This window comes from Anomaloglossus baeobatrachus, chromosome 3, assembly GCF_048569485.1.
Source record: "Anomaloglossus baeobatrachus isolate aAnoBae1 chromosome 3, aAnoBae1.hap1, whole genome shotgun sequence".
Classification (NCBI taxonomy): Eukaryota; Metazoa; Chordata; class Amphibia; order Anura; family Aromobatidae; genus Anomaloglossus; species Anomaloglossus baeobatrachus.
Window position 1 is genome coordinate 10,964,045 of NC_134355.1, and position 24,055 is coordinate 10,988,099.

The following is a 24,055-nucleotide window of genomic DNA, read 5'->3' on the forward strand; positions in this document are numbered from 1 at the left end:
TGAAATTCCTACCCCAGAAGCTGCATTTAATCACTCACACCTAAGACACCTCGCTAGTGTTATCCCACCTCTGGACAATAACGCAGAGATTCTATTCCTGCTCAGCAGAGACAATCTAAGGGTACACAAGGTGCGACAGCAGTGTAATGGGCCTGACTATGCACCATATGCCCAGAGACTGGACTTGGGATGGGTAGTCATAGGAAATGTGTGCGTTGATCGATCAGAAATTGACTCCTTCAAGACTTACGTGCATGGAGATGGGCGCACAACCCGCTTAAAGCCATGTCCTCATCATTATGGAGTGAAAGAGAAGTCTCCAGACACAATACAGCTACCTGACATCGCTTCTTCTCTGCATATCGACAATTTGGGAAGATCTGATCAGTCTTTCACACAACCAAGGACGACGATAAAGTAGCTTTGTCAGTAGAGGACAGAGAATTCATCGGAATAATGACTATGAGGTTTCTAAAGACAAAACCAACCATTGGGTCTCTCCATTACCCTTCCGATCTACCAGGGTAAGACTCCCAAACAACCGAGCTCAAACTCAGACCAGATTTAACTCTCTTCAGCGTTCTATGAACAGCAAGCTTGCAATGAGAGAACACAGCGTCGCCTTTATGGACAAGGAAGTCTGCAACAACCTAGCAGAACCTGTACCAGCCGAACTGAATCCAGCAGATCATGCAACTAGACCTACGTCTATAAGTTCTTTTGCTAACTCTTCTTGGCTTACAGGTCCAGAGTTCCTGCTGAGACAGTCAGAAGAAGGTGTCCAGGAAGCTTTCAGCATCCTAGATCCAGACAACGATCCAGATGTCCGAGCTGAAGTCAATACCCTGGCCACCAGTGCAGAAAAACTTCCAACTTCGGTTGCCAACGTTTTGAACGTTTCTCCAGCTGGATGAGGCTCGTCAGGACTGTCGCTAGGTTAGTGCACATCGCCAGATGCTATCATACGGACCTTAAAAACAAAGACTGTCATCGCTGGCATGTCTGCCACAAACCCCTTTCTGCTGAGGACATCTCCTATAGCGAGTCCCTCATAATACGCCACCTCCAACAGAGTGAATTCGCCATAGAATGGAAGTGTTTATACAACAAACAGCAGATTCCATTAAGAAGTCCTCTCGCCAATTTAAACCCAGTCATCGACAGTTTCGGCTTACTGAGAGTTGGTGGTCGTTTAAATCAGGCGCATCTTGGAGTTGCAGAACAAAATCCTCTCATCATTCCCAACAAACATCATCTTACAGTCTTGCTGATCCGACACCACCATGAAAAGACTGAACACCAAGGCAGGCAAATTACAGAAGGTGCTTTACGGTCTGCAGGCCTCTGGATTATTGGAATGAAGAGACGTGTAGCACAAATACTACACGATTGTGTGCACTGTCGTAAAGCGAGAGGAAAACAACTGTACCAGCAAATGGCTGACTTGCCTACAGACAGACTTTCTACAGAGCCACCTTTCACCTACGTGGGCCTAGACGTTTTCGGACCATGGATGGTGTCCACACGCAGAACTCGCGGAGGCCAAGCAAACAGCAAGCGGTGGGCTGTGTTATTCACCTGCATGAGTGTTCGAGCCGTTCACATTGAGGTGTTAGAGTCCATGGATACCTCCAGCCTAATCAACGCCTTGAGAAGGTTCCTTGTCATCAGAGGACCAGTGAAACAGCTGAGGTCTGACCATGGAAGCAACTTCGTCGGTGCATGTAGAGAACTGAACATCGACACCAAACCTATCCAAGATCAGCTGGCAGAGAAAGGTTGCACCTGGATCTTCAATCCCCCTCACAGTTCTCACATGGGAGGCTCCTGGGAGAGGATAATCGGGATTTCACGCAACATCTTGAACTCCATGCTAATGGACGTCAATTCCTCAAGACTCACACATGAGACTCTAGTCACTCTTTTAGCTGAAGTCTCAGCCATTATCAATTCAAGACCCCTTGTGCCGGTGACCATGGATCCAGAAACACCAACCATATTGACTCCTACTATTCTTATTACCCAAAAAACTGACAACGCGGTAATGCCCAGCGGAGAGTTCACCCACGCGAACACTTATCAAAAACACTGGAAACGGGTTCAATACTTGGCTGACTACTTCTGGAACCGATGGAGGAAGGAATACCTCACCATTCTTCAAGGAAGAAAGAAGTGGCGACATCCCAAGCCGAACCTCAAAGAAGGAGACCTAGTCCTCATGAAAGATCAGACCACAGAAAGGACTGACTGGCCTATGGGACTGATTACTAGGATACTGCCTAGCCAGGACGGCAGTGTTCGGAAGGTGGAGCTAAAGGTCATCAGGAAAGGTGAGACGAAGACCTTTGCAAGGCCAATCCACGAACTTGTTCTGCTTTTGCCCATAGAGAGCGTCCCTACAGGATGAACGCTACCGGACCTGAACTTTGAGCCATCCCTCTTGTTTTGGACTCAATTGAGCTTGTTTTTGCAATTAACATGCCTTTCCTTTCAGGTTGTATTATGGACTTAATAGTGAAATCCCCAAAGTGAATTTCAGACGGGTAGTGTGCTGTTTCTATTTGTCTTAGTTAAAACTGTTATTTAATGTTTTTCATGCTTGTCTCTGCTGCCATCTACTGGTCAGACCTTTCGGCTCCTCTGTTTCTTTTGTCCAGCCCATGGGAGTGTCTGATGACCCTCTTGCATCACATCCTGGTATGTTCATTCCAAACCAGAGTTTGTGAGAACAACATCCCTTATTGGATTGGAGCTACTAGGAGCAAAGTCTTCTGACCACATAGTAGCTTCAGAGACAAACATCACTGGAGAATTACAATGCCAAATACTTGTATTGCTGCACTCTGCATGTCCTAACCTTTGGAGAAAATAAATCACCATTGTTTCATCTCAGCATGTGCATGTTTCACTCTGGAGTGCTCTGGTCCTGTCTGCCCTACCTATAGGAAAAACGAAGGTAAGATTCTCACAACCTCTCACAACTACGCACCTTACATCGCCTTTAAGTGGGGACAGAACAATGTGACAGGTGCCACATAGGTATGGTACCGGTCTGCATTCGTAAAGGATTCCTCAACTCTAGGCCCGTTCACTGCTTCTTTATCAGCAGCACCTGTGCGGGGTTCTCCAGTTCCATCACCGTCAGCTCAAGTCTAGACTTTATCTTCAGTATACCTATCTCATTTGACAACCTACAACCTACATACACATTTGACCATCTTACCCGCTTCTGTTCTACCCATCCAGGGAGGGCATCAATACATGACCGCCCCCTGTACCGACAGGAGGGGAGGGAGTGGTTCAACTTTTGATTACCTCATGTTGTGTAAACTGTTGCATATCCAGTGTAGAATCGACCAACATCTTGTTCCATCTTTGAAAACTAAAACTAAAAATATGCATTAGAACATTCTTATAACAGACATGTTTCATAGTAGTCCAGTAAATATGACTGTTGCGGGAGAAAGGCCAGCTTCAGAGTTTGTCTAATATGTCTGCTGCGCCCTCTACTGCTGAAAAAATATGATAGATAACTTCTCCCCCCCCTTTTTTTTTTGTTTTGTTTTTATGTGCTAATCTAGCAACATTCACAGTTTTATGCTGCTACTCTCTAAAAGAAAAATAAGACAGCAGACAATAAATTACTATAAAACTAAACAAGACAAACACTAGATATAACCCATGTCTCTGCAACAATATACACTGCTGGGAATATGAGACCTTACGATAGACAACACGGCTCGTATATACTGTACACTTATATCCATGAAAGAAAGGAAAACCAATTAATAAAATACTGGCAGTCTATATGCAGAGACACAAAAGAAAAATATATTGTCCAAATAAATCACCATAAAAACAAAAGAAAAAAAACTAATTCACATATGTCAAGAAATGTAATTGTTCCTGCAAAGTTAATTAATTATTCAGGTATGAGCAGGAAAATGAAAACCAATAAATAGCATTGCAGGAGTATAAAGATATCAATAGGAAATGTAAAAAAGAAATCAAACAAGCAAAATTAGCTACTGAAACAAAAATCGCCAATGACATTAAAATAAATCCCAAAATCTTTTATAAATACATTAATGCCAAAAGGAAAACAAAGGATAGTATCGGCCCCTTAAAATATAATAACAAGTTAGTTATAGAGGACAAACAAAAGACTGAGATATTAAATAGGCATTTCTCATCTGTATTCACCAAGGAACTGACTGTACCAGGGATCATTCAACAAGTGAAAAATCAAAGTCCACCACCCGATATAATTAATTTAACACAAGATGAAGTACGCCTACGTCTGAGTAAATTAAACATTGACAAATCCCCAGGGCCAGATGGCATTCATCCACGAATATTGAGGGAATTGAGCTCCGTAATCGACAGACCGCTGTATCTCATATTTTTAGACTCACTTGTAACAGGGTTGGTGCCTCAGGATTGGAGGATTGCTGATGTGGTACCGATATTTAAGAAAGGTAAGAGGGTAGATCCAGGCAACTACCGTCCAGTAAGCCTGACATCAGTAGTATGCAAAGTTTTTGAGGGCATTTTAAGGGATGACATGCAAAAATATATTGCAGAAAATAATATGATAACTGACAAACAGCATGGATTCATGAAAGATAAGTCGTGTCTAACCAACCTGTTGGGGTTCTATGAGGGGGTAAGTTCAAACCTGGATATTGGTAATGCAGCTGATGTGATTTATTTGGACTTTGCAAAGGCATTTGATACTGTACCACATAATAGCCTTATACTAAAGCTCCAGAAGCAAGGACTAGGGGACACAATATGCAACTGGGTAAGGAATTGGCTAAAAGATAGGAAACAAAGAGTAGTCATAAATGGTACATTCTCTAAATGGGCTATAGTCAGCAGTGGGGTGCCGCAGGGATCTGTGCTTGGACCGATTCTTTTTACTGTCTTTATTAATGACCTTGTGGATGGGATTGATAGTACAGTGTCAGTCTTTGCCGATGACACCAAACTATGTAGGATATTAAAAACTGACCTGGATAGTACAATATTACAAAAAAATCTGGATAAGATGTCAGAATGGGCAGATACTTGGCAAATGAGATTTATTGTTGATAAATGTAAAGTAATGCACCTAGGACGGAGTAATCCTATAGCTGAGTATACATTAAATGGAAGTAAACTCGGGACTACAGAACAGGAGAAGGACTTGGGTATCCTCATTACAAATAAGCTGAGCAGCAGCTCTCAATGTCAGGCAGCAGCTGCTAAAGCAAACAAGATTTTAGGGTGTATAAAAAGAGAGATTAGATCCCGTGATCCCAACGTATTGTTACCCCTCTATAAATCCCTTGTAAGGCCACATCTGGAATACGGGATCCAGTTTTGGGCTCCACATTTTAAAAAGGACATTCAGAAGTTAGAGTCAGTTCAAAGGCGGGCAACTAGACTATTACAAGGAATGGAGGCCGCCCATATGATGAGTAATGGAGGCCGCCCGTATGATGAGTAATGGAGGCCGCCCGTATGATAAGAAATGGAGGCCGCCCGTATGATGAGGAATTGAGGCCGCCTGTATGATGAGGAATGGAGGCCTCCCATATGATGACAGGTTGAAAAAGTTAGATATGTTTAGCTTAGAAAAAAGACGTCTCAGAGGAGATCTCATTTATATGTATAAATACATGTGTGGTCAATATAAAGGACTGGCACATGACTTATTCCTTCCAAAGACAGTACTAAGGACCAGGGGGCACTCACTGCGAGTGGAAGAAAAGCGATTCCGAAACCTAAATAGGAAAGGGTTCTTTACAGTTAGAGCGGTCAGGCTGTGGAATACACTACCACAAGAGGTAGTAATGGCAGATACTATAACAGCTTTTAAAAAAGGGCTGGATGATTTCCTCAGTACACAAAAAAGATTGTTGGTTATAAATGACTTAGTGACTAAATGTAGAACTGGTGGAGGAAGGTTGAACTAGATGGACCTAGGTCTTTTTTCAACCTAAGTAACTATGTAACTATGTAACAATGCGCTACTAATTTTATTTATGAAATCCTGAACTCTAAGGGTTAAACAAAGCTTGCTTCACCAGTTGGGAGGGGCCACATTCCATTCTTATTTTACAGTAGAAGAGCTAGGAGTCAGAGTGAAGGAAAAAAAACTCATCTTCCTCAGTTTTAAATTTTGAAACAAATAGCTTGAAACTTCTGTTCTCCATAATACACATCTCTGTTGGATCTTTTTTTTTTTTTTTTAAATTCTTTCACAAATGGATATAATCCCTTTCTAACATCATTGGGATAAATCTTTTAAAATTTTAGAATAACTAACATGGTACAAAGATATGTATTTACAGTTAGGTCCAGAAATCTTTGGCCAGTGACACAATTTTCGCGAGTTGGGCTCTGCATGCCACCACATTGGATTTGAAATGAAACCTCTACAACAGAATTCAAGTGCAGATTGTAACGTTTAATTTGAAGGTTTGAACAAAAATATCTGATAGAAATTGTAGGAATTGTCACATTTCTTTACAAACACTCCACATTTTAGGAGGTCAAAAGTAATTGGACAAATAAACCAAACCCAAACAAAATATTTTTATTTTCAATATTTTGTTGCGAATCCTTTGGAGGCAATCACTGCCTTAAGTCTGGAACCCATGGACATCACCAAACGCTGGGTTTCCTCCTTCTTAATGCTTTGCCAGGCCTTTACAGCCGCAGCCTTCAGGTCTTGCTTGTTTGTGGGTCTTTCCGTCTTAAGTCTGGATTTGAGCAAGTGAAATGCATGCTCAATTGGGTTAAGATCAGGTGATTGACTTGGCCATTGCAGAATGTTCCACTTTTTTGCACTCATGAACTCCTGGGTAGCTTTGGCTGTATGCTTGGGGTCATTGTCCATCTGTACTATGAAGCGCCGTCTGATCAACTTTGTGGCATTTGGCTGAATCTGGGCTGAAAGTATATCCCGGTACACTTCAGAATTCATCCGGCTACTCTTGTCTGCTGTTATGTCATCAATAAACACAAGTGACCCAGTGCCATTGAAAGCCATGCATGCCCATGCCATCACGTTGCCTCCACCAAGTTTTACAGAGGATGTGGTGTGCCTTGGATCATGTGCCGTTCCCTTTCTTCTCCAAACTTTTTTTCTTCCCATCATTCTGGTACAGGTTGATCTTTGTCTCATCTGTCCATAGAATACTTTTCCAGAACTGAGCTGGCTTCATGAGGTGTTTTTCAGCAAATGTAACTCTGGCCTGTCTATTTTTGGAATTGATGAATGGTTTGCATCTAGATGTGAACCCTTTGTATTTACTTTCATGGAGTCTTCTCTTTACTGTTGACTTAGAGACAGATACACCTACTTCACTGAGATTGTTCTGGACTTCAGTTGATGTTGTGAACGGGTTCTTCTTCACCAAAGAAAGTATGCGGCGATCATCCACCACTGTTGTCATCCGTGGACGCCCAGGCCTTTTTGAGTTCCCAAGCTCACCAGTCAATTCCTTTTTTCTCAGAATGTACCCTACTGTTGATTTTGCTACTCCAAGCATGTCTGCTATCTCTCTGATGGATTTTTTCTTTTTTTCAGCCTCAGGATGTTCTGCTTCACCTCAATTGAGAGTTCCTTAGACCGCATGTTGTCTGGTCACAGCAACAGCTTCCAAATGCAAAACCACACACCTGTAATCAACCCCAGACCTTTTAACTACTTCATTGATTACAGGTTAATGAGGGAGACGCCTTCAGAGTTAATTGCAGCCCTTAGAGTCCCTTGTCCAATTACTTTTGGTCCCTTGAAAAAGAGGAGGCTATGCATTACAGAGCTATGATTCCTAAACCCTTTCTCCGATTTGGATGTGAAAACTCTCATATTGCAGCTGGGAGTGTGCACTTTCAGCCCATATTATATATATAATTGTATTTCTGAACATGTTTTTGTAAACAGCTAAAATAACAAAACTTGTGTCACTGTCCAAATATTTCTGGACCTAACTGTACCTATTCTTTTTTTTTTTTCTATATAACTCTTTCTGAGCTGCCTAGCCCCCACCTTTCCAGATGTGGGGGCAGTGATGCCTGTCTCTGCTCCAGCTTTTTTCTTTGTTAGAATTGTTGAGGTGAGACTACAATGGGTCTCTTAAGGACTGACTGCCGTGTGCAAATTATAATGTCATGTGTGCATGCGAGAAAGAACAAAATAAGGGACTACAAGTCAGTTATGAACCTTCCATGACAGACACCAGAGATTGGTTGTTCCAAACTTCGGGAATTCCTCTGTTTCTCATCTTCTTGGGCGTTGTCCAGGATGTAGGAGTCATTTTTAAGTTACATATGCTAGTATATTGTATGAAGGAAAATCACTGAATATATATATATATATATATATATATATATATATATATATATATATATATATATATATATATATATATATATATATACATATGGGTTAGTAAAAAACAAAAGCATTAATAAATATGTGTTAGGTTACATCAACTAAACTATATATTTGAGTCTATGAAATGGCTGAATTAAGTATTTTTGGTTACTTAATTCTTATCCTCAATAGAATGATCACACACTGTTACTCCCACTCCTCGCTGCAGGGAGCTGCCCCCCTGTTTCTCACTCCTTCAACCTTGTAACATCATTTGCCGGGCCAGTCCCCCAGCATAATGTAGGTTTGAATTAGCCGGGTTAACATACACCCCTGTCTCATGCGTCAACAAATCTCACGTGCCTATCCTGAACAAAACTTGAGCCCCTGAGGACGTAGTGAGTATCTGGGCATATCGAGAATTGAAGACCTCTGGACAGGTCCGGGATCACTCGGAGTAGGGTTCACTATCTGTCCCGGGGGAAAAAGTTGCACCTGGGGGGAGGCACGTGGTGGCCGAGAAGGAAAAAGACTGGGAAGGGGGGTGTCGCCGCGGCTGGTATCATGGGGTCTCAAGTTTGGGGTACTGCTGTGTCCAATAACAACCTTGAGATTGACTGGGGTAGCGGGGTAGTAGTAGCAACAAAACACCCCACATGTTCATTTGTACTGCGTTCAAATTTAGGAAACATATAATAAAACACAGCATCTCCTCCTGCACCTTCTTCTTCTATTTCAACCTATCCTTCTGACTGCAACATCTGCGCTCCTTTCCCAAACACCTGTACATCCCCCACAATCCTTTCTTCCAACTTTCCTGTCTTTCCCTTCAGCGCCGCATTCCATTGTGACGGCTGTAACCGTCCGCTAAACATTTCTGAGGCACGGCGCACAACTTTCTTTCCCTCTCTGTCTCTCACTAATTCTGTAACATTCTGCGAGCCTTAAGATTTCTCAACTTTCTTGTTCCTCCACTGAAACATTGTTGCTGTCTTGGCAGCAGTTGGATTACACTAATTCAAGACTATATGGTGCACGCTGCAGTCCGGCCTGCACTGGGGCGTTCCACCCTTACTTACTTACACCCTAGCTCCCTCAGCTAAGTAAAAACAAGGGTATCCCGTAAAAGGAGGAGAATGTACAAAAATGTCACATACAGGAATGTCCCGCTCTCCGAACTTGGTCAGCTGTACCTGTTGAGTATAAGAATTAAGTAACCAAAAATACTTAATTCAGCCATTTCATAGACTCAGGTATATAGTTTAGCAGATGTAAACTAACACACATATTTATGCATGCTTTTGTTTCTTACTAATATATATATATATATATATATATATATATATATATACATTGCCTACAAGTAGCATTCAACCCCCTGCAGATTTAGCTGGTTTACACATTCGGAATTAACTTGGCATTGTGACATTTGGACTGTAGATCAGCCTGGAAGTGTGAAATGCACTGCAGCAAAAAAGAATGTTATTTCTTTTTTTATTTTTTTTTTTTAAATTGTGAAAAGTTTATTCAGAGGGTCATTTATTATTCAACCCCTCAAACCACCAGAATTTTGTTTGGTTCCCCTAAAGTTTTAAGAAGTATTTCAGGCACAAAGAACAATGAGCTTCACATGTTTGGATTAATTATCTCTTTTTCCAGCCTTTTCTGACTAATTAAGACTCTCCCCAAACTTGTGAACAGCACTCATACTTGGTCAACATGGGAAAGACAAAGGAGCATTCCAAGGCCATCAGAGACAAAATCGTGGAGGGTCACAAGACTGGCAAGGGGTACAAAACCCTTTCCAAGGAGTTGGGCCTACCTGTCTCCACTGTTGGGAGCATCATCCGGAAGTGGAAGGCTTATGGAACTACTGTTAGCCTTCCACGGCCTGGACAGCCTTTGAAAGTTTCCACCCGTGCCGAGGCCAGGCTTGTCCGAAGAGTCAAGGCTAACCCAAGGACAACAAGGAAGGAGCTCCGGGAAGATCTCATGGCATTGGGGACATTGGTTTCAGTCAATACCATAAGTAACGTACTCCACCGCAATGGTCTCCGTTCCAGACGAGCCCGTAAGGTACCTTTACTTTCAAAGCGTCATGTCAAGGCTCGTCTACAGTTTGCTCGTGATCACTTGGAGGACTCTGAGACAGACTGGTTCAAGGTTCTCTGGTCTGATGAGACCAAGATCGAGATCTTTGGTGCCAACCACACACGTGACGTTTGGAGACTGGATGGCACTGCATACGACCCCAAGAATACTATCCCTACAGTCAAGTATGGTGGTGGCAGCATCATGCTGTGGGGCTGTTTCTCAGCCAAGGGGCCTGGCCATCTGGTCCGCATCCATGGGAAGATGGATAGCACGGCCTACCTGGAGATTTTGGCCAAGAACCTCCGCTCCTCCATCAAGGATCTTAAGATGGGTCGTCATTTCATCTTCCAACAAGACAACGACCCAAAGCACACAGCCAATAAAACCAAGGCCTGGTTCAAGAGGGAAAAAATCAAGGTGTTGCAGTGGCCTAGTCAGTCTCCTGACCTTAACCCAATTGAAAACTTGTGGAAGGAGCTCAAGATTAAAGTCCACATGAGACACCCAAAGAACCTAGATAACTTGGAGAAGATCTGCATGGAGGAGTGGGCCAAGATAACTCCAGAGACCTGTGCCGGCCTGATCAGGTCTTATAAAAGACGATTATTAGCTGTAATTGCAAACAAGGGTTATTCCACAAAATATTAAACCTAGGGGTTGAATAATAATTGACCCACACTTTTATGTTGAAAATTTATTAAAATTTAGCTGAGCAACATAACTTGTTGGTTTGTAAGATTTATGCTTCTGTTAATAAATCCTGCTCTTGTTTGAAGTTTGCAGGCTCTAACTTATTTGCATCTTATCAAACCTGCTAAATCTGCAGGGGGTTGAATACTACTTGTAGGCACTGTATATGTATATATATATACATATACATATATATATTTATATATGTATATGTATATATATATACATATATATGTCAAGGTCAGAATGACGATGATGATGAGACTCAAAGGATCTCTTGATATCCGGCTGCTGCTTCTAATTAAAATGTCATGGGTGCACACGAGAATGAAAAATAACTGCACAGCAAGTCAGTTACATCTATCTCCATGACTGGCTCTTAACCAAGTGTGTTCTTTATTGTTTGAAAGAGACTCTAGACCAAACAGTAAAGGGGTGTGAACAAAAGTTTTAGTCCAATCAAGTATCGTAAGTCAGGGCTTCATGACGTAGAGAGATCTGCATATTCTCCGTTGATTGGTCAGTCTAGGATCCAGGAATTTCTTTGTCGATTTGTCTTGGGTGGAGAACAGGAAATGGTGGCCATCTTTACAATTACATGTGGTGGTATATACTGTGTCTAAGGAAAATACACTGAATATGCAATATACATATATACATGTTAGTAAGAAACAAAAGCATTCACAAATATGTGTGTTAGTTCACATCTACTGAACTATATAACTGAGTCTATGAAATGGCTGAATTAAGTATTTTTGGATACTCAATTCTTTATCCTCAACAGTCCCCCCTAAAGACTTACTTCTGCCATTTCTAAAAACTAAGGGTACTGTGTTCCCTTAGGAAGAGAGGTAGAAAGATCTGTTGAAAAACCTGCCTAACTGAACGTTGAAACATGGGCGGAAAGGGGAAAGGGGTTTTCTTCACCAGTTTGAGACCAAGGACTCCTAGGCGAGTCCTCACCCTTTGTAGTTGGACTTTCCCATGTCTCAAGGTTCTCTAAGTCCTCTCTTCTAACTGTTCTGGCAATGCTGGTCTAAAACTGTACAGGGTTTTCTGAAAAGGATAAGTATGAGCAGAACGCTCAGTGCAGCTCTGGTTGATTAACCCTTCTACAATGCGAGGTGTGGATCCATAGATTTTTCTGCGGTTGGATCGGCTCCTCTAGTGTTGACTCATGGCTCTTTCTCGCTTGTCCTTTAGGATCAATCAGTCTCCTGACTGGAGACCATATGCTAATAGCTCTGATTTAAGATCTGGAATTGGAGAATACACCTGTTTATCACACTATTCAGTCAATTATATAAAAATATACATGCCTATGCTAAACCAAAAAACATCTTACATAAAGACCTGCTTATTGCAAAAAGAAAACAGAACATATACATTTTATACACCATTTACTAGTTTCCACTTTTCTATAAAATATACACTTTTTGTAAACACATTTTTCTTTACATACCACCTTCATGTGCTTCTCAACAATAATGTCGTTTTCTGCACTGGAATACCTCTGACCAAACCTGGAAAGAAATTTACACAACACGCACAGACTTGCATACAACGTGCTCATGATATACATCTATAATCAGTTTGCAGTCTCTAAGAATGGGTAGAGCAGGTGCAGGGTGTTTCTACGGACTCTTTACAGTTTTTTTCTCACTTCGTTCTAGGCACTTGTCTCACAAGACTGGGTGAATCTGCCCACCTGGGTACTGAACCCGGTGTCACCAAAGCACACGCTGACAATTGTCTTTCACAGATGTTACCTGGGCCATCATTAAGAAGAGCTCTCATGGCAGAGAAAGCTTACCACCCTTTGTCCACAGACCTTCCTCATTCAGCTGGCTCCCTGCATGTCACACTCCATTCCTTGTTGTATCGCTTGTTCCTGTAGGGATGTAAGAACACAAGGAGTAACAGAAGTCACTGACGTGACCAATGTCACCAAGGCGTGGTCGGTATTGGTGAAAGACTCTCAACTCTAGGCCCGTTCACTGCTTCTTGGTCAGCTGCACCTGTGCAAGGATCTCCATCCGAATCCATCAGCTCAGATCTAGACTTTCTTTTCGGCATACCTAATTCATTTGACAACAGGAAAAAATCTACAACCTACATACACCTCTAAAGACTCTTACCCACTCCTGTTCTACCCATCAAGAGAGGCATTAATGCATCACTGTCTCCTGTATCAATAGGATCGGAGGGAGTGGTCGAATTTAGATCTACCTCATGTGGTGTAAACAGCAACATATCCAGTGCAGAATCGACCACCATCTGGTTTCATCTATAAAAACAAAAACTTAAAAATATACATTAGATCATTCTTATAACTTCATCTCTGATCATAATACAGTTAGTGGTCATCTATACTTCACATGACTGAGAATACTTAATAAATAAACAAACAAATAAATAAACAAATAAACATATAAGACAAGACTTTCCTATTTCAGTTAACAGATATACCTCATAGTAATCTAATAAACATAACCTATGGGAAAAAGGTCAGCTTCAAAACCAAGGTCAACTTCAAAACCTATCTAATATGCCTGCTGCCCCCTCCAAGAAACTGGAGAATATAATTAATACCTTATTCCCCCCTTGTTTAATTGTTTATTTACCAATATGGCAAAATTCAGCATTTTTATACTGGTATTCCCTAAAAGAAAAGATAAAACAGCAGGTAATAAATTAGCCACATACTAAAACCTAAAAAGAACAAACACTGAAAATAACGTATATCTCACAACAATATACATTACTGGGAAATTTTAAAACTTTACAATAAACACTGTATCCATAAAGAAAAGAAAAACCTTTCATAGTAGAAACAACTGAGACATAATTAAATGACAGCTGTGACTAGACGACTAACCTGCAAAAATATATGAATGGTTTAGAAACAGAAAAGGTGATAGAGTCACAAAATAAAAATATATTGTTCAAATAAATCGCCATTAAACACAAAACAACACAAATTATATCGCACATCCCATAAAATTTAATATTCCCTATTCAGGTATAAACAGCAAACTAAAAATGGGAAATCCTGAACTCTAAGGGTTAAACCAAACTCACGTCACTATTGGAGAAAGACACATTCCATCAAGACACATTCCATCCCTGTCTCTTACTTCTTAAAAGTGAGAGAGGAAGAAGGAAAAAAACTCATCCTTTGTTATAACAAAGACGTAGCAGGGAACACATTCATTACCCATATCTACATTGAATGCATTATACATTTTTCCTAATTCCTTTTTTACAAATGGATTTGATACATTTTGACATCAGTAGGGGTAAGTCGTTTACAATTTTTGTTTTAAATTAACTAACACAGTACAAAGATATATATATATATATTTACCTTCCTCTATTTTATTTTATGATATAATACTGCAGGACTTCTAAAATACCAATTGATTTTATGTGAACAGAAAATTCTGTAAAAGTTTCACTTACTTATCTTTGACTTGCACTTATGAGATAGCTGAGTAAACAAATATACAATTTATACTTATTCAAATGTGTTAGTCATATATACCAGAGAACACCTCCCACCGGGGATGGGTGGAGAGCTTTGAACAAAGAGCCATTGCGAGGGGTGTGGCTTATGAGGTGTACTGCCATCAGTGGGTTTAGCAAGACGGCTGCCACAGGAAGTTCCAGGCACCTGACTTCCGGGTGTAGCATCCATGTTGTGACTCCCTGGGTGTACTGGGAGTGGCTGGAACTACGTAGTAAACCAGGGATACTTTTAGTGCCTGTAAATTTGCATTCCAGCATACAAAGGAGAGATTTGATTAGCACCAGATATAATGACTTCTAGAGCAGAACAATGAGTTTACCGCTAGAGAAAAACATTTAGTGATTCTACAAACAGCAACAGACAGTGAATGAGGTCTTTGTTCTTCATTATAAACTCACTACAGATTAATCTGAACTTCAATACATGGGTTGCAGCCTGCCATCTAGTGGTAGTCCAACGATATTACACAACTTTTTGCAATCTTTTATATTTTTTCCGTTTTTTGTAACTAGGGCGACAGCGTTCTCAGCTCCTATTAAAAACAACATATTTATCTTTTGAACAGAGTATACAGTGCTTAATTGGATCGGCCGTTCCAATGGAGTCCTTTCTCGTCTCGTCCGCGTTTGTAACACGCTGACAGTGACTCGCGTCTAATACGCATGAGAATCCGCTAACTCCAGCACCCTTACCTCAACTAAAGTGAGTTCCTTTCCTGCCTCGTTATGAAGACCTACCTGCTCATAACAGTGGCTCACGTTTAAAACGCAGAGGAATACGCTAAATCCACTTTAAGTTAACAGAACCCTTCCCGCCTCGTTTATTATTTATCCAACATTCAATATTCAATATTTAATATTTAATATTTCATATTTTATATCTAATATTTAATATCTAACAAACAGTGGCTGTGTCCGCAACACAGGGGAATCGCTAGTTCTCATACTTCTGTTCAAAAACAAACAAGTTAAAAAAACTGAAAAATGCATGAACCCGTTAATTTCTCTCAAATCCAAACTAAAATAACACTTGTTTTTCTTTCAAATCATTACAACTCTGCTTGCTTTACGATACAAAGGCTGCAGCCCACTGACCCCCCCCTCTCTCCAAAGAGCTGCGCTGTTTTAACACCCGGTGTCTGCCTCTTCACCCTCCACCCCCCTGTTTCTTAGCTAAGAGACAGCAGAGACCGAGCTGTGTAACTTGATCTCCGCTCTGCCTCAAGCAGCTGGTGGACATATAGCCCCCACCTTTTTGCTTCCTCTGAGTGTAAGAATGTAAGGATGTGCTCCCCCCTCTCGCATTCCTTGTTCTCAATAGAAAGACTGTCATGGATATCCCTGGGCTTAACCAGACCCCCCTTCTCCCTTTGTTCACAGCGAAGAAGAAAAAACTACAGGCAATTAACTCTCCGAGAACCAAACAGAGAAATCACAAGCTTGATTAACCATACACCTATATACAGATAAAAACAGCTACTCAAGAAAACACCCCATTTCTAATTACAGACAGCCGGATACTTTACAACCTACCCCTAGCCCCTATGGGAGCTGGGTCCTTCTAGCCCACCGGCGGGTGACAGTCACACCGTTAGGTCTCCGGTGCACTACCATTCTCCGGACTAGTGACCACCCACTTTCGCCAGGCGTCTCTCGATCCACAGGTAAAACAGCACACACAATGTATATGATGGTTACCTGCGAAATGAAGGGTGATCAATCCTATCAAGCGACACCTGGATACTTGTGGAGTAGCCCCCAGACGTCCGGACAATGGAAGCTCTGACTCACCCTTTACGGTAGTCCCATCTGGGTCGCCAGTTGTCAAGGTCAGAATGACGATGATGATGAGACTCAAAGGATCTCTTGATATCCGGCTGCTGCTTCTAATTAAAATGTCATGGGTGCACACGAGAATGAAAAATAACTGCACAGCAAGTCAGTTACATCTATCTCCATGACTGGCTCTTAACCAAGTGTGTTCTTTATTGTTTGAAAGAGACTCTAGACCAAACAGTAAAGGGGTGTGAACAAAAGTTTTAGTCCAATCAAGTATCGTAAGTCAGGGCTTCATGACGTAGAGAGATCTGCATATTCTCCGTTGATTGGTCAGTCTAGGATCCAGGAATTTCTTTGTCGATTTGTCTTGGGTGGAGAACAGGAAATGGTGGCCATCTTTACAATTACATGTGGTGGTATATACTGTGTCTAAGGAAAATACACTGAATATGCAATATACATATATACATGTTAGTAAGAAACAAAAGCATTCACAAATATGTGTGTTAGTTCACATCTACTGAACTATATAACTGAGTCTATGAAATGGCTGAATTAAGTATTTTTGGATACTCAATTCTTTATCCTCAACATATATATATATATATATATATATATATATATATATATATATATATATATATATATATACCTATGTAACTTGAAGATGGCTGCCACATCCCATCCTGTCTACACCGAAGATGTTGAACAAAGGAGAATTCCTAAAGTCTGGACTGACCAATCCAGCAGAGATTATGCAAATTCCTATATGTCTTGAAGCCCCGACCTGTGATAGTTGATTGGACTATACTTTTGTACGCACCCTTACTATAAAAGCCTTGTCCGAGGAAAATAAAGTTCAGTCAGTTGGAGTGGCTTGCCAGTCGTGAGAGAGAGTCAAAATTGATTCAACTAATTGTTACTCTTTCTCGCTGTGCACACACGACAATACAATTTGGAACAGCAGTCAGATCCCAAGATACCGCTTGAGTCTCATCATCATCACCCCAACATACCAATATATTGTCCTAACTCCCTATCTTCGATCACGGGTGTACCCCCTGCATCCTCAAACTACAGATCGGGTCAGTCTAACCAGCTATATCCAACTGCTGCCGTCTTACCCCCTACTATCCATCCTCCAGATCCCTTGTGATAATTGAAATCCACTCCCCCAGCGGGCACCACTACAGAGTCACTATCGGGTACCTTTAATTCCGATGAGGACACAAGGCCTGTCACCCCCTCCTCTCCAAGAACAACCTTGTCGGCAGTGAATACTCAGAATGTAACATTTACCGGGGTTGTGGGATGATCAGTCCAGTTGGTGTGAGGGAGGTCTTGGTCCGAGTAATCGGGGTGTCCGGGTTTTCGGGGTGCTCCTTATGGAGACCCCACGTTGGGCGCCAACTGTTGGGGAAGACCTCTAGGGGGTCTCTCAGGGTCTCGGAGGAGGATTCCAGATTAGATCTGCTCAGATGTATGTGTGAGCAAAAATGACCACACCGAGACGTGTCTCTATCTAGGAGAAGCACAGTTCTTTTCTAACCCGTATATTATAAAATACACATAGTTATGCACTTCAACATTGTCCTTGATTGGTTAGAGATAAACAACAAGGCCTATGTAGTACGTCATCAGCCTGCTACTAGCATTCTAATACCAGTTTGAACCAGCTACTGAATACTTGCATTGTTCAGCCTAGCATAATTTGTTTCAATAACACATTCCAAAGGTGCATCCTAGTATGCACATCAACATCTGAGCAATAATCATACACACACAGATGATCTTATTATTTTGGATAATTCATAGCTAGGCCCTGACAGTAGTAATGTGATGTATACAGGGCTATATAGTAATGTGATGTATACAGGGCTATATAGTAATGTGATGTATACAGGGCTATATAGTAATGTGATGTATACCGGACCATATAGTAATGTGATGTATACATGACCGTATAGCAATGTGCAGTATACAGTGGCTGTATAGTAATGTAATGTATAAAGGGCCGTATAGTAATGTAGTGAATACAGGGCCGTATAGTAATATGGTGTATAAATGAGTACAACCCTTTTGAAAAGTAACACTTTAATCAATATCTCACAAAATCAATATCCAAAATTTGGTAATTCTGAGTTTCATATCAATTTTTCCCCCTGTGATTTGACACTAAGGCTGTGTGCCCACGGGACTCTGTACCTGCAGATTTTGCTGCAGAAAACTTGCAGATTTATCTGGATTTTCTAGATAAATCCGCAGGTTTTAGTAAGTACAGACACTCCCCATGTTATCTTATGGGACATGGGGAGTGTCTGTGTCCATGCTGCGGTATGTGCGGCTGCGGAATATGCTGCGGATATCCCACAGCCGCACATAACTGCATGTCAGTTATTAATGCGTAAATACCTGCGGATATCCTGCCTCTCCTCTATGGAGATAGAGGCCGGGATTTCCACAGGTAATCCGCATGAATGTCCGCAGGTTTTCCGCAGGTATTTTGCTGGAATCCTGCAGCAATGGATAGCTGCGGATTACGGGGAGCTGCTGCGGGAAACCTGCAGACGTACCTGTGGATATATCTTTGGGTACATAGTCCCGTGGGCACATAGCCTAAGGTTAATAGAAGTTTCATTGCAAAATCTTCATTATTCCTCAAATGAGTAGATGCAGTAATGAGTGCACCCCACATCAAAAACTCCTCCACCCAGCATTGTGTACAACCGCCATGATGTCTGAGGGCGGCACCGAGGCTTCTAGATCTGGAATGGACATGTCGCTGGCATATTACAACCTCCATCTTACTCCATCTTCAGAACAAGCTCTTGGAGCCTGGATACCGGATGGAGAATGGGGACACCTTGTCCCCTCAGAACTACCCATAGGGGCTCATCCGTGAGATCTGGAGACCAAGCTTCTTGATGCAGAGCAGCTCTTTGAGTTCTGAGCGGAGGGTGTTGTGAATACTGTCTGGTGGAGTTCCGCTCTTGGACTCCCTCCTGTGGTCGCTGAGGTTAGTGGTTAGATTCTGTTCCCCAGTTCTACACACCTGGTTTTCAGCTCAAACCTTGATTTTGGATATAGGTGTGTGCTAGCTGTTTATCCCTGCCAGTTGTCTGAAATCCCAGAGACTATAGGAGTCTTTCTCTTTTCCTCCTGGCTTTCCCGCTACCAATCTAATTCATGGTTTTGCTTCATACTTTTCGTGTGTTATTTGATTATGCTTCTGTGAATTATCTCTGAAGGTTTTTTTTGTATTGTATTCTGTTTTGTTTGTGCCTTCAGATAAGGAAGATTTATCTTCCTAGTCAGTCTTTGCTGTTTTAGCAAGGGTTAGTCAGCAGGGTAATTGCTAGTTTTTTTCCTACAATTTCACCAGAGTCTGTTACGGATTGTGAACGTGCGAGTATTTTTTGCACATTCCGTGTAGGAAGTTTTGATAGGGTTTTTTCATACCGACCGCAAAAGTTCCCTATCCTGTCTTTTGTATTTAGTATAGAGTGGCCTCTCTTTGCCCAATCTTGCTCTTACTGTGTATGTCTTTTCATCTTCGCTAACAGTACATGTGGGAGGCTGCCTATTTTCTTTGGGGAAATCTGCTCTGAGGAAAGATAGTTTCTTTTTATTTTCTGCCTTGTAGGTTATATAATCCTCCGGCTGGGTTTGAGGCATCTAGAATTGTCAGGTATGCTGCCCGGCTACTTCTAGTGTGGTGTTAAGTTCAGGGCTTGCGGTCAGTACGTTATTACCTACGACTCTCGTGGATTGTACTCATTGCAGTCATTGAACAGCGGATCATAACAGGAGGGGTAGATAAAAGCCTGATATAGCCTTAAGCTAACTCAATACAAGCTTTTCTGACTGAACTGTATTGTAGGTACAGAATGACCATGGAGTAAAAGTTTTACCAATTATTCACCACTTAGGCTAGTTTCACACTTGCGGTGGACGGCTTCCGTTGCATTGCGTTGTGTGACGGATGCAACGGATGTGTTGCATATAGTGGCACAACGGATGCTGCAAAACGTTTTCCGTTTTGTTTTTGTTTTTTTACAGTTTTTTACCGGCAGCAGACTATTGTGAACGATCAGCTGATCGCTCACAGCAGCTGGTCGCCGGGTGATCAGCTGATCGCTCCCAGTAGCCGGCCGCCGGGTGATCAGCTGATCGCTCCCAGTAGCCGGCCGCCAGGTGATCAGCTGATCGCTGCCAGCGCCGGGTGATCAGCTGATCGCTCGGCTGCCGAGAATGTGTGTGGGTGGCGTAGTGCGGAGTGGGGGGAGGAGAGCGGGGGGGAGGAGAGCGGGGCCATGGCGCTGAGGACAGGTGAGTGTGTGTGTGTGTGTGTATATATATATACATGCGGAGTGGAGTGCGGGAGGGGGCGGAGCCGAGCGGGGAAGTGTAGGGCTCCCTGCACACGTGGCCAGGGTAAATATTGGGCAAAGCACTTTGCTTGGTTACCCGATATTTACCTTAGTTACGGGTGCAGGGAGCCAGAGAGAGCATGCGCAGTGAAATCCCAAGGATTCCGCTGCTCAAAAAAATGTTACATGCTGCGTTCCTCCCGCTGGGCGGAAGCAACGCAGCGTCGCCCAGCGGAAGCAACGCAGGTCCTTTTGGCACAATCCGTCATCCATACAAGTCTATGGGAAACAGCGGAATCCATTAACGGTTTCTGCTGGTTTCCAAATGGGCGGATTGTGACGGAAGGAAAACAACGCAAGTGTGAAAGTACCCTTAGATGTATGACGTGATCTGCAGCTGTCAGAAAAATAGCTCTGTATATATATGAAGTTCACTGTTCATTTCACAAACCTTCTAGACGTAGGGTGAAGTGAAGGAATCTGCTTGGCATGTGTCTTAAGAAGGCGGAAAGAGCTTTTTGTCCTTATTTTACGGCTCTATGTATGAGTAGTCACTGCTCGGATCTCGTTATTATAGGTGAAGATGCACGTCCGATCGGCAGAAGACTTCGAGTGGCAGAAGCAGAGCCGTTTCTACTTCAAGGCCTATCTGGACCGAGCGCTCGTGTCCATCACAGACGTGGACTTTGTGTATCAGAATGAATTTCTGGGCTGCAGCGACCGTCTGGTCATCACACAGCTCACCGATCGGTAGGTTTACCACACAGCTGTGATTGCCACAGGTACAACCTGCTTTAGGTCAGGTTCACAAATTGATGGGGAAAACTGTTAAAAGGAGTGTGGTAAAACTTCTGAGCAACTTTTCGACAAGGATTTTGGGCCAGAACTCCATAAAGTTACACTTTGCAGTCATATCTTTGTGCTTGTAATGATTTTCATAAAAACTGCGTCCTCCCACTACCGATGTGTGCGTTTCTATATTGTGCATTTGTTGTGAGACTGTCAGCTGAATGTGATCAGATGTGGTACCAAACCTGCCGAACAGATGGATCAGGGGAAGGGTGAGGAGCAGTACAGAGGCAGACCACTGACAGGACACTATGGCAGGAAAGGTTTTTACCCCTCAGAACATTTATGCATTAAATGCTTTCCTGTCATGGTTATTTTTCAATAGAGGGCAAAGTGGTTATTACAGAGCTGAGATTGTCTGGAGACATACTTTTTAGACTTGGATGTAGCAGAGCCAGGTGAAATGACAGACCTGGGTTTGTCAAGAGATACATTTATGTCGCGGGCGGAGGAGGGGACGCTACGCTCTCCCACTGCTCGGGTCCGGCTACTGCTGCTGCTCGGTGGTGGCTCGAGCGGTGGGCCGGATCCCGGGGACTCGAGCGGCGTTACTCGCCCGTGAGTGAAAAGGGGGTTTTGATTGTGGGGATTTGATATTGTCCGTGACGCCACCCACGGTTGTGGTGAGGTTGTGACACCACCGCTGCTCTGGACGGGGATCCCGGGAGCGATGACAGGGAGCAGCTTGGATGTTGATTCTCCCCTCCGTGGGTAGGGGGGTTGGTTGTCCCGGGGCCCGGTGAGGGGTAGGGATGGATGGCAGGCGGGTTACGGGGCCTGGCGAGGTGCAGGGTCGCGGGGGCAGCGCTGTGCCGCACGGCACGGTGGTACTCACTCAGCCCAATGATGTACACAGAGTCTCTGATGAAACACACGGCTGGATGGACGGGTCCCACAGACGGCTGCGGTGTTGTTTCTCCCGGCAGGTTGATGGTGAATGCCTTTCCCTGCACCTATGTAGTGTAACGGTTCCAATGGGTTCCCACCGGTAACCCGCTCCCCAGCTTTGAAGGTTGCTGAAGGAGCCCCTTTTGCCCGCAGGCTCTGGCCCTGGGAACTGTAGCCTTGGCGGTGACTGTGTTTCCCTTTCTCGGTTGGACTGTTGCCTTCTGTCGGGACTTGGCTGCTGGGAAACCCAGGAGGTTCCCTTTGCTAACGGATTTGGCAAATTGCACGGCGACTCCTAGCCTTGCCGGGGTCCGTAAGCCCCTGCCGGATGGTGCTGGCTTCTCTTCGCGTACCGGTCCGGTACCGCCGAGCCACCGCCGGGCCACGGTCCTTACGGTTGGCTCCGATCGGCCTCTCCTGCAGACGGTCACCACCGTCTGCCAACCTTGCTGTTCTGTCCGGGCCACACACCCGGACCAACTTCTGTCTGCTCCTCTACCACTTTCCTTCATCTCCCTTTCACTTCCAAACTCTCACTCTCAACTTCCACTGCTTTTCCCGCCTCCAGGACTGTGAACTCCTTGGTGGGCGGGACCAACCGCCTGGCCCACCCCCTGGTGTGAACATCAGCCCCTGGAGGGAGGCAACAAGGGTTTTTGTCTGACTTCGGTGTGCCTGCTGGGAGTATGGGGTGTGTTGGTGTAGTGCTTGTGACGTCCTGGCTTGTCCAGGGCGCCACATATACAGTATGTTGCAATGCTCAGTGGCGAGGTTGAGCTTGGTTAGTTTGGAGACAAACTTGTACCAGATCACAGCAATGAGTTTTTGGCTACCAGTAGACTACCTTAATATCCTGTCAGCATGCCAAGAGAGCCAGTGTAAAAAGGCCTAGGTGTGTGGCATTAGATTCCATGATAAATTCATATGCGAGAGCAGATGCAGCCGGGGTAGGAGAGCTCAGAGCCCAGCGCTGGAGCTGGTACAGGTGAGTCACACAGGGGTAGAATGGCTCAGAGCCCAGCGCTGGAGCTGGTACAGGTGAGTCACACAGGGGTAGGAGGGCTCAGAGCCCAGCGCTGGAGCTTGGACAGGTGAGTCACACAGGGGTAGGAGGTCTCAGAGCCCAGTGCTGGAGCTTGGACAGGTGAGTCACACAGGGGTAGGAGGTCTCAGAGCCCAGCGCTGGAGCTGGGACAGGTGAGTCACACAGGGGTAGGAGGGCTCAGAGCCCAGCGCTGGAGCTTGGACAGGTGAGTCACACAGGGGTAGGAGGTCTCAGAGCCCAGCGCTGGAGCTTGGACAGGTGAGTCACACAGGGGTAGGAGGTCTCAGAGCCCAGCGCTGGAGCTTGGACAGGTGAGTCACACAGGGGTAGGAGGTCTCAGAGCCCAGCGCTGGAGCTTGGACAGGTGAGTCACACAGGGGTAGGAGGTCTCAGAGCCCAGCGCTGGAGCTGGGACAGGTGAGTCACACAGGGGTAGGAGGGCTC

General features: G+C 43.6%; 1 protein-coding gene across 1 annotated transcript in view; it reads left to right on the plus strand.

Moving 5' to 3' along the window:
- DNAH8 (dynein axonemal heavy chain 8) overlaps positions 1-24,055 on the plus strand; it is a 593,387-nt gene that overhangs the window by 301,109 nt on the left and 268,223 nt on the right. The window contains exon 41 of the mRNA XM_075338922.1: positions 21,407-21,579. Coding sequence (XP_075195037.1) covers positions 21,407-21,579 — 173 coding nt within the window. The remainder of the gene's footprint in view (positions 1-21,406; positions 21,580-24,055) is intronic.